This window comes from Erigeron canadensis, chromosome 5 (genome assembly GCF_010389155.1).
Source record: "Erigeron canadensis isolate Cc75 chromosome 5, C_canadensis_v1, whole genome shotgun sequence".
NCBI classification, from domain to species: domain Eukaryota; kingdom Viridiplantae; phylum Streptophyta; class Magnoliopsida; order Asterales; family Asteraceae; genus Erigeron; species Erigeron canadensis.
In genome coordinates, this window is record NC_057765.1 from 40,470,129 (window position 1) to 40,484,030 (window position 13,902).

General features: G+C 35.5%; 2 protein-coding genes across 3 annotated transcripts; one reads left to right on the top strand and one right to left on the bottom strand.

Annotated features, from left to right (window-relative positions):
• Positions 1-3,211: 3,211 nt before the first annotated feature.
• On the top strand, positions 3,212-6,922 carry LOC122599928 (poly(U)-specific endoribonuclease-B-like). 2 transcript variants are annotated; one of them, XM_043772545.1, is made up of 7 exons: positions 3,212-3,465; positions 3,553-3,618; positions 3,724-3,792; positions 4,826-4,921; positions 5,007-5,615; positions 6,017-6,088; positions 6,527-6,922. In XM_043772545.1, exons 1-7 carry the CDS (start codon positions 3,358-3,360, stop codon positions 6,758-6,760), a joined length of 1,254 nt encoding a protein of 417 aa, XP_043628480.1. In that variant the 5' UTR covers positions 3,212-3,357; the 3' UTR covers positions 6,761-6,922. The 2 variants fall into 2 exon arrangements, with proteins under 2 accessions (XP_043628480.1, XP_043628481.1); XM_043772546.1 differs by lacking the exons at positions 3,212-3,465; positions 3,553-3,618; positions 3,724-3,792 and having other exon boundaries at positions 4,840-4,918; positions 5,003-5,615.
• A 754-nt stretch (positions 6,923-7,676) lies between these two features.
• On the bottom strand, positions 7,677-13,321 carry LOC122601812 (subtilisin-like protease). The gene is made up of 3 exons (XM_043774547.1): positions 12,599-13,321; positions 12,447-12,511; positions 7,677-9,819 (listed from the first exon to the last, which is right to left on the bottom strand). Exons 1-3 carry the CDS (start codon positions 13,319-13,321, stop codon positions 7,677-7,679), a joined length of 2,931 nt encoding a protein of 976 aa, XP_043630482.1.
• Positions 13,322-13,902: the final 581 nt, after the last annotated feature.

Consider the following 13,902-nt stretch of genomic DNA (forward strand, 5'->3'; position numbering starts at 1 on the left):
TCCATGAAAACAAACAAGTTTTGACACAGCTAGTAAAGAAATGAAAAGTGTTTTGAGCATCATTTTCCCCCAAAGAAATAATATAAAAAGGGCCACGAAACTCACCTCAATCAGCAAGCAGTTGTATAAATTCCAAAAGATCACTGGAATCTACACAACATATACATGTACAAGTTACAATTATTGGACATGGTCAATAACCGTCCATTGTAACCCGCATTTGATGAAATACACATATGGCTACACTCAAAGTATTCATAAAATGATTTGTCATATTTTATTAAGTTACAAGTCATATAACTTAATATAGAGTATTTGTCTTGATGATTTATGATTAAATTCTACAAACTCATATTCACTGGAACTTTCGGTAACTTAATTAATTTTTATTCTGGATCACCCGAACTAACCAAGTCCTTAAATTTTTAACACAGTAACTTTTATGTGTTAGATACTTAAAATGAATTTTTACAGAATTTATTTTGTACTTGAACTATTTTTAAAAATTCGATAACTACAGACTAGTTAATAAATTCACTGTTTGCGCGCAGAAAAGTTTTATAAAAGTTAAGGGTCTTCGAAGCTTAAAAAAAAATCCAAATTTTTACTGTACACTCTTAACATCTTAAAAATGTTTCTGGAAAAGAATAATTTTCCAGTTCGTAAAATCGACCACGATATGACTATTTGAAGTCGACCTAAATCTGTTCGGAAAACTCACCTTTGCGCAGTTTTGTTATAAAATTCGTTTGACAACCTTAAACTTCATATTTTGACACGAAACCACTTCCACCAGAAAGTAGACTTCCTGAAATTAATTTTAGACACCAAAATCGTGACTTAACCATCTTCCATGACCAAGATACAACCTTTCAAAGTTAACAAACCGGATCTGTCCAGATTCTGAAATAACTCAACTTACTGTTATAAAGACTATTACAACTAAATATCTATAGATAAACTTTCAAGTCTTTCCAACACCTATTTACATCTGTTATTATGATTTCCATGTCTTCATAATTGAATTTCTTTAATTATATTAATTATTATGCTACATTAAATATTTAAACTTTTAACATTAATATGATTTATATTTAAAGCTTTTGACTTAACCCTAAAAAAAAACCCGTTTCATTCATTATTATAAATATGCCATAATATATATTCATCAAATAGGTTACTTATAAATAAAGATTAATAAATAACAAAAAATATAGTTATATATATATATATAAAAAAAAGATAAGTAATTTACCCTAAGATTGATGATCATTCCTTAATATACTTTTACACGATATTATAGATATAGTTTATAAGAATTTTACCATAAATTTTTTTAATATAAAAGATCTTTTAAAAATACATAATTAAATTGTATTAGCTTACCAAAATCCAAGAGATCTTTAGGATGATTGCTTGACAATTGATGAGTGTTTTAAAAACAAATATTAGATTTTTGTGATGGTGTTGTGGTTTGTGTTTGACGGCAGAAGAAAAAGAACAATAGTGGTTTAATTTTTTTTTTTTTTTAAGATATTCACTTTATATTTATTATGGAGATAAGTGTTTTGAAATTTGAATATAATTAGGATACAATAGTATATAATCTATCAAGAGTTCTAATAGGATTATGATTTCTAATACAAGTTAGAGACTATTATAAAATAATGATTTTGGTGACGGGTGTCACACTAAGCTCGTGCATAACCTCCAGCCGAAGGCCTTTACAGGTTCCACAAGATAATCTGGTGAGTATTATTACTTGAATCGAATCATGTTTATTCCAACATGTTACTAATAATTATAAAATTAAAAGTAAAAATAAAATTAAGTGTTTTTTTTTTTTAAATCCCTGGAGGTCACGCAGTCACGCTCATTTATGGATCAATAATCAATATTAAATGTTTGGGCTTGGTCAGTTAGGCTATCAAATAGGTTATGGGCTTGGTCAGTAGCAGCAGCAGCAGTAGGAGTAGTAGTAGGAGCAGCAGCAATAGCAGTATTAGCAGCAGTAGTAGCAGTAGTAGTAGCAGCAGTAACAATAGTAGTAGTAGTAGTAGCCGCCGCCTATATATTGTCGTAACCAAAAATGAAACACATCTTCGAAGAAAACTATGTTATTATATAGATAATGATAGACAAGTATTATACATCAAGAATTAAAACTCGTTTTAAACCTCAAAACGACAAAACATTTTATGGAGAAGGCCATAAATTTCCAGCTTCATACTATAAATTTACGATTAAGCCATAAATCTGGTCCGGTAATTTGCATCTAGGTTCTTAACAACCCTTTTGACATTTCCAACGTACGCTCTTAAACCGTAAACCTACAGTCGATCCCGCAGTCCCGCACAACCAATTTTTGCAACAAAAATCATTTTAAACAAGTACCTAACTCATCCCAAGCATGAAAAAGTGCAGAATTCATTCCAAGGACGTATAAAACATATCGGGCTTCTCTATTCCAAAATTTGACCACAAAACGCACAAACGGATCATTGACCCAACATACATGTACCAAACTATTAACTACCAACACTACATTAGAAGCATATTTATAAGCTGTCATTAGAATTTGTATGTCTACTTATACCGATAATTAAATAAATCTGATTTTATCAAAACTTTACGTAATTAAATATATTTTTTTAAACATTCGATTTGGGTTTGAATCAGGCAATCTGCAAGACCTAACCTTACAGAGTTGTCACTCCAATGAGTCAAGACCTGTCGATAAAACCAAAGAATTTAAGCGATTATAACTAATAACTTATTTATTTTATTTTGTATCTAATACAATCAAACTTTCTTTTTAAATAATTTGTAGATTATATTAAAATATTTCATATAAAAAGCAAAGTCGAATGTAATTGATTCATATGATTCTTCCTATCAAAACATGATTTCTTATTTCTCTCTAAATCTACTCGTATACATTTGATTGTTACTGTTATTGTTATGTTATGTTATGACTAAAATAAGTTTGCCGACAAAAACAGGATATATGATAACAAAAGAGATTACAAACCAATGACTTGCCGCCACGTCTCCCCGATCCAAAATAGTAGGAAATCATTAAGAATTCATTTTTCCAATTAAAAAACATCCCATGCCACAATATGAACACATCATAAACATATACACAACCTTTTAAAACTTGTAACACAGACAAAAAAAAATAGAGTACATAGTAAAACCATATAGTATATCTCTGGAAATAGTGATATGTAGTCAACTACTGAAATACTACCTTTTTCATTATATCCAATCACATGATCATCATCATTAACTACTTTTGATCATCTAAGCAAATTTTCAATCCAAAATAATAATAAAAAAAAAAACACTAAGAAAATGGAAGGTCTAATAAAGGGTCTAGTTAATGCTGCATTGGGTGGTGATGATGATGATAAGAGAAATGAAGATAAAGTGGAACAACAGTCTAGATCGTCTTGGGCCAATGTTAGTTTAGTTAGTTAATTATTCAGTTATGTTGTTAAGACGTTATGTGTCTTCACAATATGTTTTTTGGTGATGGAAATTTTGTAGGTTGTGTCTGGTGACAAGGATGATGAAGAGAATAGTAATAGTAGAGTTCGACATACAAGAAATGAGGTTAGAATAATGGAATTGTGCGTGTGTGTGTTTTTTAATAATTTAATTTAGTTATTACTTTCTTAACTTGATTTTTTTTTTTTTTTGTGTGTGTAAATATTTTAGGAAGGGAATAGTGAGAGGAATGAGGAAGGGGGATCTGGTGGATCACAATCTTCAAGGAGACCTCAAAAGGTATATGTTTTATTTTGAAGAAATTTAATCTTCTATATTTAAATAATCTTAGTGCATATGACAAACAAACTAAATGGGTTCAGATCATACGGATTAATATGACTAACTGTTTAATGAATGGGGGTTGGTGTTCCCCTAAACAACCATCTCCAACTAACAGATCAATCTGTTTCAACTTATAATAGGAAAACTGAATATCAGAGCTTATAAAGTGGATGTAACAATGAGTTGAACTTTGATTGAAAACAACTAAAGAGGGAATATCTTTATTTTTATTAGTTATATTAGGTACTTACATTTATCTTTTTAATTTGTAGTTGAGTTAGGGATATCAATGTTACCCGTTGTACAAACGGGTTAATAAACGTGTCCAGGTTAGGGTTCATGAGATCACGAATGTTGACATCACACGCCCGAACACAACACGGATTGCTTGCCCTACTTTATACCATTTCTAAGATTAATGTGAACCATTTGAAATTCGTTTAGTTCGTTCATGAAATCACAAATGTTGCTTTCTTTTGAATAATCTTCTGTAAATGCACAGGAAAGTGTCCTATTACATCTTCATATCTGCCCTGTTTATGCTTTTGTTCTATTGGAGATTTGGATGAAATTTTTTGACATAACTTCAACCCCACAAACATATACGGGTTGGGTTGGGGCTAAATGGGTTTTTGGTAATGAATGGGTAGCCATTGGTAACAGTTCAATGCTTTCTTATTTTATAGTGTATATATAATGTATTTTATGGATTTTTTTATTTGTGCTGTAATGTTTGTAATATGCACTAAGATTATTTAAAATCTCGATATATGGTTTGATTGTATCTCTTTTAATTATAATGGTCTGTAAATGGGTCAATGCGAGTAACCCGGTTGGGTTTGGGTTAGGATATATGACCTGTCTGCCTCAAACTACAAACTGACCAAGAAGTTTCATAACTAGTTAGATAACTTTATTAACTGCTGTGTGATTTGTGATATCCTTAGATATTTGATTAGCCATAATGTAAGTAATGTTTCTAATGCAGGCTGTGAATGAAGGGTATGAAAGTAATAGGCCAGGTGATTATAATCAAAGTAATGATGGCTGGGAGACGGTTGGGAAGAAGCATCCAAAAAAACAGGTTTTGTATTCTGTTGTCTCAACAAATTTCTGGTACAAGTAAAGAAGAATTAACGAGTCATATTTTGTTGAACATAAATTGACAGGTTCGTAAAGATAACTGGGACAATTTCAAACGTCCTGCAGAGGAGCAAGAGTATTCTAATGAAGTCGAACATAATTCTCAAATGGTACCCACTCAAAATGAACTAAATGACCTTGGTCAAGCTTGCAATAAGCTTTGGGAGCTTGACTATAACCGTTTAGTGCCAGGAAAAGACTATGAGATCGATTGTGGTGAAGGAAAGAAAACTTATCAAAAACAAGATATGGCAGAAGGAAGCCTCTTTACTTGGTTAAGTGAAGATGTTTTTAGGAAGCCTACAATTTCTCGGTTTTGTTCTCTTTTGGATAATTATAATCCACACGAAGGGTATAAAGAGCAAGTTACACCTCAAGAGAAACAAGAACAGGTTGCGTTTATTGAGGAGATATGTAGAACTGCACCAATTCAATATCTCTATGAGTATCTGTGTTCAAAGGGTATTGTGTCTGAAGGTCATCAAGAATTCAAAAGGTTGTTGACCAGTCTTTGGTTTGATCTATATGGTCGAGGCGGTACATCTAGCTGTTCTTCGGCCTTTGAACATGTTTTTGTTGGAGAAATCAAGAGTCGCGGAGAACAGTCAGTTTCTGGCTTCCATAATTGGCTTCAGGTGAGTGTTTTTACGTATGTTGGACGTATGATCTTTACACATCCATTTTGACAAAGAGGCGCATTTTGACAGTAAAAAGTTCTATGTGATTAAGTGATTTCATTAGCAAACCATGAACTAAGATTTTGTTGGTGTTACATTTTGTAAGAATATTCATATCAGATTTGAAATTAGTTGGACATTATAAATCAAACTAACAATTAGTTGGACCCAAAAAGTCAAAGTAGCACCTTTGTTTGGCAAAATTACCTATCCAAGTATTCAACAATTGTTTATATTGCTAGTTTTTGCTGCTGTTGATCTTGGCGTGTCTTTATATGTTGTCATTGTTTTATAACTAGAAATGTATTCAACTATCGAGCAATCATTTTATCGAACATGATTTTATTTTCTCTATGTAGTTCTATATGGAAGAAGCAAAGGGGAGGGTTGACTATCAAGGTTATATCTTTCCACGAAGGCGTGGGGAGACGGTAAGTAAATCCTTATGTATTTCTTTTAGGGATAAGTATCCTGGAATGTAACAAACTTTGGACGAATGTCTATAGTAGGAAATAACTAAAGTTTTGTGTATTGTATGTAAACAACTTTAAAAAATGTTTATTGTATGCAAGAAAACATACGTGGCAACCATATAGAGGTGCCACTTGTCTGATTTTAATTGGTTGAATACATTTTCTTTCATACAATAAACATTATTTTCGAGTTGTTTACATACAATACACACAACTTTAGTTACTTCCTACTATAGACATTCGTTCAAAGTTTGTTACATTACAAGATACTTATCCCTTTCTTTTATACTTCTCTGATTTACATTTTAAAGGATAAAAAATAAGCCAGCGATAGTTGTGTAACCATAATCAAAATTGGTTTAATCAAAAACTGACGATTAATTTTTGCAATGGCAGCCTGACTCGGAGACACAGTTGTTAACAATCCAGTTTGAATGGAATGGTGTGCTGAAATCAGTCTCGAGCACGATGATCGGGGTAAGCCCAGAATTTGAGATAGCTCTGTATACATTGTGTTTCTATATGGGCGGTGAGGATAACCATGTTGAGCTTGGTCCATACTATGTTAACATTAAGTGTTACCGTCTCGGCAACAAACTTGGATCTGCCTTTCCCATTGCAGATGAATGAACAATATGATTTGACTATAAAGATTGCTGTACCATAAACTCTATATGTTCTTATTTGCTTTTGTTGTGAAGCCCTTTTTAAAGTGTATTCGATTATACAAACTCTGTCAACATTTTCAAGAGGATGTAAACGTTTCAGTATGAAATGTTTTATTGGTGATAATCATGTATGCTTGTATCAGTATCATTGCAAGTCTTTCCAGATGAATAGCACATTGTAACGAAAGGAATAAGAAAGTTATTATTATTATTTTTTTTTATATTTCGGAGAATGTGAGACTAGTATAGCAAGTGATCGGTCAACTTGGACTTCAAGTTTTATGTAGTCCTAGGTAGACAATGATTAAATGTTATAGTTAGGATAGGATATTAGTTAGCTAGGTATCTTCCCACTCTATAGAGAGGGGGGAGAACAGAGCCGAAATCATTTAATCCAACTTCTAAAACCTAAAATAAATTGGCAATAAACAAGGCTAGTTTTCTTATTTTTCTTATGTCTTTGATTTTTCTGTTTCTTTCCTTGGTATCTTTCTGGTCTAATAAAACAGGGCAAGGAAGGGGTTATAGTCAAGCTGGTCGAAGGTTATGTTAGATTATTAAAAGCCTAACAAATTTGAATCTTGCTAGGGGTTATTTAAGGTAGTTCAATCAGCTTTAAAGAAGGGTGTTAATGTTCTGGAAATTTGTACTTGCTAATGAAACTTGAAGGATTGTTTAAACGTGTAAACACAATTTCGGGATTAATAGGCTTTGAAATCATTTCCTGTTAATCATACTGCTACAGAAAAGGACATCAAATGTAAGGAAAGACAGATTGTGATTTCAAATCTCTCATGATGGAAGCAAGCAAGAAAGAAAACAAGGAAATCTTATGCAGAAAATGCGTACGCGCTTATAGAGCATGACAACCATTACTCTTATACGTACTTGATAACAAAAGGTGTCCTAACCACGTATTTTCCCGCCTGCCAAGCTATGAATCCTTCGTCGTAAGGCACATTTATCTCCACATTGTTATAACGACTAAATGTTAGTTCATAAGTTAGCTTCTGGTTTACCTGTGTGAATTCCAAAGCAGGATGGTGAATTCTGACTACTATACCCGGTGGGATATGGAAATTTGGTTCCGATATAGTGTAAACAGAATTAGCGTCACCAACATTTGTTACTGTCCTTGAATATGTTTTGTTTTCGCCTTTTGCTAATGTGATCACATATGAAGGATAGTTTAGTTCTCCTTCTGGTATGGTTTTTTCGCATGAGACTTTTTTATTCACAATAGTCCCAACTTCTTGGCTTGTGTAACCCAGCCCACACAAATAAGGAATGTAATCATCTGGTGCAACGTCAAAAACTAGACCTGGATCAGTAGCTTTTGATGGATTTACATGGCCCGAACCAATGGCAAAGATGTCTGCAGGGAGTTCCCTTTCATCCTGAATAGGTTTACCATTTAGGCTCACTTGACCGGCTGTAGTCATGATCGCAGATTTAATTGCTGCAGGTGACCAGTCAGGATGAGCAGCTTTCAGCAATGCTGCTATGCCTGCGAGATGAGGGCAAGACATTGAAGTACCAGATATCATGTTAAATGTAGAGCTTGTTTGTGTTGTGTTCTCAACTGAGACGGGCCATGCTGCCAGAATGCTAACTCCCGGGCCAATAATGTCGGGTTTCAAGATTCCAGGGCTCGCTAGACTAGGCCCTCTTGACGAGAAAGAAGTCACCTCAGGAGCTGAATCAATTCCAATAACTGTTCCTCGAAATAATAAAGTGGCCATAGGCGATGCGGTTGACTGGATATATGTCTTGATCGTGACTCCATCTTTGTAGCCGACATGTGACGCAGGAAGAACATGCGGATCGGCTAGAGTACTAGTTCCTTCCGGAGCTCGGTTTGCTATTATCATAGCGACGCCTCCAGCATTCTTTACTATTTGGCCTTTCTCAATTCTTGATATATTACCTCTATCGCATAATACCACCTTTCCTTTCACGTCAACCTGATCTAACGATCCTTCCAAACACCACGCTGTCTCTTGAACACCATTTGATCCCGGGTACACTAAAGGTAATGAGGTTTGAGGAAAATTCTTAGGCTGAAATAATGTTTCGCCATCTAGATTAACCTTGTTTCCAAGAGAAACCGTTGAGATTATTTTTCTATCAACGGTACTAGCCCCAACCGTCAGAATCCATGGGGCCTCGTTTGCCAATGATGCATTAAAAGGACCAAAATTACCCGCGGAACAAGCCACAAAGATACCTTTTTGTATAGCCGTAAATGCACCTATAGCAATACCATCTTGATAGAACGGGAAAGAGTCTCCTCCTAGTGACAAGGAAAGCACATCAACTCCATCCTCAACCGCTACATCCATTCCTGCTAGGATCCAACTCTCTAAACAATCTTCCAAAGTACAAACTTTATACATCGCCACATGTGCAAGTGGTGCCATCCCAGCTGCGTTCCCATCAGCATTTCCAAATACATTTGCACCACTAACAAAATTCCCACCTGCGGTGCTGGAAGTGTGCGTACCATGCCCATCTTGGTCATATCGTGTATCATTTCCACCTGAAGTAAGATCCCTCAATCCAATCAATTTGTTGTTACACCCTTCAATTTCACATTTGCCTTTCCATTTTGCCGTTGGAGGAGAGACTCCCTTGTCATTGAAAGAAGGATGGCCCGGAGTCGTTCCAGTGTCTAGAACACCAATTATGACACCCTTTCCATAGTTTGAACCAGACCAAAACCCCATATTTTGGTGCAGCCCCAAGAAATTGGGGGTATGAGTCGTCTGAAGTGAGTACACTCTTTGCGGCCTTGCAAATAAGAACCCATCCATGTCTTCCATGACCTTCACATGCTCTGCTGATAACTTGGCTGCAAACCCATTGAGAACATTATGATATGCAAAAAGGATGCTACTTTCATCATTTGAACCCATAGTGGTTTGTGGTAAAAAGGAGCGGTACCAGCTTTCACGATCTTGTTTTTGAGTGAATTTTTGACCCTTGGATGAGTCTAAATGGACAATGTAGGTTTCGAGTTCAGCAGCATTGGCTGAATGGAAGGTTAAAATGGTTACTAAAACTAGAACCAACATAGAAGTCATTGTGGGTATATTTGTTAAAGTAATTTTCGATGAGTTAAGAGGACATGTTTCTATGATAATTCAATGATGTATTTATAGTGAAATGGGGCAGAAGGATCTTAGCAGGCTGACTAAATTCTTTGTACGAAAGACAAAAGGATGTCTTCACTTTTGGTTGCCGCTTTCTATTCCAAAAATGTCTGAAAATGATAATAGATTCTTTTATTGGCCAGATAATTTGGTGTTTAAATGAAAACCAATCTTTTTCACACTGGTTTTTAGCTCTAATGATGACTGATAGGTCATTTTGGATTTGAATATTGTGAAAGATGGGCACATAGTGTTTTGTTTTTGCATAAGTTCATGCTCAGTTAGCTTTCAGAATTTAGCAAGTTAAGAAAGGGATGTGCATATTTATTTATTTGAATATATGGCTTTGGGTCTGACCAATTCTGTGAGAATCAATATGATCTGTGCAGGCAGTGCAGCCCTTTTTAACCACATTATTATGGTCCGGCATCCAAAATGCTTATTTTGTCACCTTTAGATTTCACATTCCACCATCACTTGCTAACTGAAAAGTTGATAAGACATTTTTTGCAAACGAGTGATCAGGGTAACTCCAAACAACCAGAATTTCTTACTGTACATATGTACATTATTAACTGCAAGTTTGCTGTTCATTTTAACAAAAATGAAAATTGCGGGTGTTTGGAATTGCTTAGTTTAGTGTTGATTGTATATTTTTTGAAAGCAGATAGACGATTTCAAACACGTACGGTTGATATGCTTGTATCTTTTAAGCGCCACTATAATTTGAGCAATCCCAAACATCTATAAGCGTCGAAGAATAACATGCCCAAATTTGCAACAATTGGCCATTGAAAAAATAATAGGGTTTTCCTGTCTTATCGTTTTGACATAGTGTAAACTGAGTAATTAGATAAGTGTGTGTGCTCGTAATTTCAGGTCATTTCATTTTGTTATAACCAAACTATAAGTTTACATATTCTTCCTACTAGACATAGATGACAACGACGTTCTTTATCAAGGAATATGAAAAAGTTATACAGAGTACTTAGGCTCAAAGGACATTAAGAATTGTGAAAATCTGCATCATGTACGTATGACGAGTACAACCAAGCTACTACATTTGTTCAATGTTTCCCTAAATATTTTGCCTTCAAACTATTGTAAATCGTACATGTATTTTAAACACCTTCTTCCCCTGTTCTCGCTGAAATGTATCTATTGTGTGATTCTATTTTCTATCTCAAGTCAGATTGTTTGCAACCCATCCAATGCTGTTAGGTTGTGAATCAAAGGTGTTTGATACACCGTTGGTGACTTCCAGATTCAAAAAGAGGTTAAAATAACAATTGGTATAAAATTGCAAGGAGAAGAAGATCTGGTGATTTTTCATTCTCGATATGAAAGAATTACAAAGACTAAATAGAGGGATCACACCAATACATCCCATACATAGCTCCTATTAATAAGGAGAAGATAGCCACTAATTAAATAGAATATTGATCCAAGATAATAACTAAAAATAGATATCCTATATTCCCCCTCAAGATGAAGCATGTAAATTTGCAATGCCAATCTTGCCAAGAAGAAATTGAAGTTGGTTTGCTGCAAGACCCTTTGTGAGTAAGTCGGCCAGTTGCAGTTTGCTAGCGACTGCCATTGGAATGACCTCCTTGGATTCAACTCTTTCACGTACAAAGTAACAATCCATCTCGACATGCTTAGTTCTTTCGTGGAATACCGGGTTATTTGCTATATGACGGGCTGCCTGATTATCACAGAAGAGAGGTGTAGGTGACGAGATGTGAAGTTGAAGTTCACTAAGCAACCAACGAACCCAGATGACTTCACTAACCGTGGAAGCCATAGCTCTGTATTCTGCTTCGGCTGATGAACGTGAGACCAGTGATTGCTTCTTTGTCTTCCAAGAAATGGGACTACCACCTAGTAGTAGAACATAGCCGGTACGTGAGCGTCGAGTATATGGGCAACCCAACCAATCCGAATCACAGTAAGCTGTTAAAGTGGTATCGCCTGCACGAGAGAGTAAAATACCTTGTCCTGGTGTAGCTTTCAAGTATCTAAGAACTCGATGTGCCGCCTCCAAATGACTACTTCTTGGATCAGCCACAAACTGGCTCAAGATGTTGACTGAGTACGCAATATCCGGTCGTGTGGCTTGAAGATATAATAGTCGACCCACTAAGCGTCGATATTGATTTGCATCAACACTTGGTTCTTTCTCTCCCTTGTCTAATTTCAGGCCTTGTTCAATGGGAAATGCACTCGGCTTGCAACCCAATTTCCCACTATCCTTTAGAATATCCAAGGTATACTTTCGTTGGCTTAGAACCAAACCATCATTTGTTCTGGTCACTTCGATCCCGAGGAAGTATTTAAGTGTCCCAAGGTCTTTAATACTAAATTCCTTGTCGAGCTTTTCTTTGACTTCTTGTATCTTGTCGAGGCAATTGCCTGTAATAACGACATCGTCCACATAAATTAGAACCACCAAAGTGATACTATTAATCTCATAAAGGAATAAAGAGTGATCTGCTTTGGATTGTCGGAAATTCAAACTCTGGAGAAAGTAGTGAACTTGTGGTACCAATTTCGTGAAGCTTGCTTCAACCCGTATAAAGATTTTCTTAAACGACAAACTCGATTTTGTTGGTGTTAGAGAAGCCCTGAGGAATTTTCATATAGACTTCCTCGTCGAGATCTCCATGCAAGAAGGCGTTATTAACATCGAGTTGGTGAATGATCCAGTCTCGTTTGACGGCAACTGCTAGTAGAGTTCGCACGGTTACTAGCTTGGCTACGGGTGCAAATGTATCATGATAATCAACGCCTTCCATTTGAGTGAACCCTTTTGCAACTAGACGCGCCTTGTACCTTTCAACTTCACCATTCGGTTTGAACTTGACCTTATAAATCCATTTGGAGTCTATTGCTCTCTTTCCTTCAGGTAGATTTTCCAAAGTCCAAGTTCCATTTTTCTCTAGGGCTTTAATCTCCTTTTGCATCGCCTCACGCCAATGAACATCCTGTGAGGCTTGTTTGAACGATTTTGGCTCATCATTATTAGTGATAGCAGTTAAGAAAGCCTTATGATTAGTTGAAAATTTTTCATAAGAAACAAAGCTAGAGATTGGATAGCAAACCGTGGAGGCAACTTGACTTGATGTTGGTGCGGGGTGGTTGACCGAAGGTGGGACTTGTACCACAAAATCCTTGAATCTCGATGGTTGAGTCTTATTTCGAGCTGGTCTTTCTTCTATCTGGGGTTCTGTAGCTTCATGGAACTCATTTGTTTCAGCCCCATCATCTTTGAACTGAGTTTCATAATTTATCAAATCCAACTCAATGCAATCTGGGCTTTCATGTCCGCCGATTGAGTCACTACTGGGCTCAGCATCATTATAATCCATTTGTGGATTTCGCGATTCAGTATGAGTCAAAAATGGTTCACAGTGACAGTCGTGACATATTCCTGGTTCTTCTGTTATACTTTCATTATTTCCTTGAAGATTCTTAAAAGGAAAATTATCTTCATGAAAGTTGACGTCTCTACTAACAATCAATTTCCTGGTTTGTAAGTCAAAAATTTTATAACCTTTGGTTCTAGGTGGATAACCAAGAAAAACCCCGGTTTCCCCCTTTCTTCGAACTTGTCTCCTTTTGTGTCGGTATTTTTAAAATAAACAAGACAACCAAAGACTCTTAGAGAATCATATTCAGGTTTTTATTCCAAATTAACTCAAAAGGAGTTTTGTTTTTAATGATCTTGGATGGAAGACGGTTAATAACATAAGCCGCGGTCAAAATACATTCCCCCCAAAATTTTTTAGGAAGATTCGCTTCGAACCTTAATGCACGAGCCGTCTCAAGAAGGTGTCTGTGTTTTCTTTCTACGACACCATTTTGTTGAGGGGTATGAGGACACGAGGTTTCAAGTAAAATTCCCTTTCGATTATAAAAATCTAACATATCGTTGGAGGTAAACTCTCCA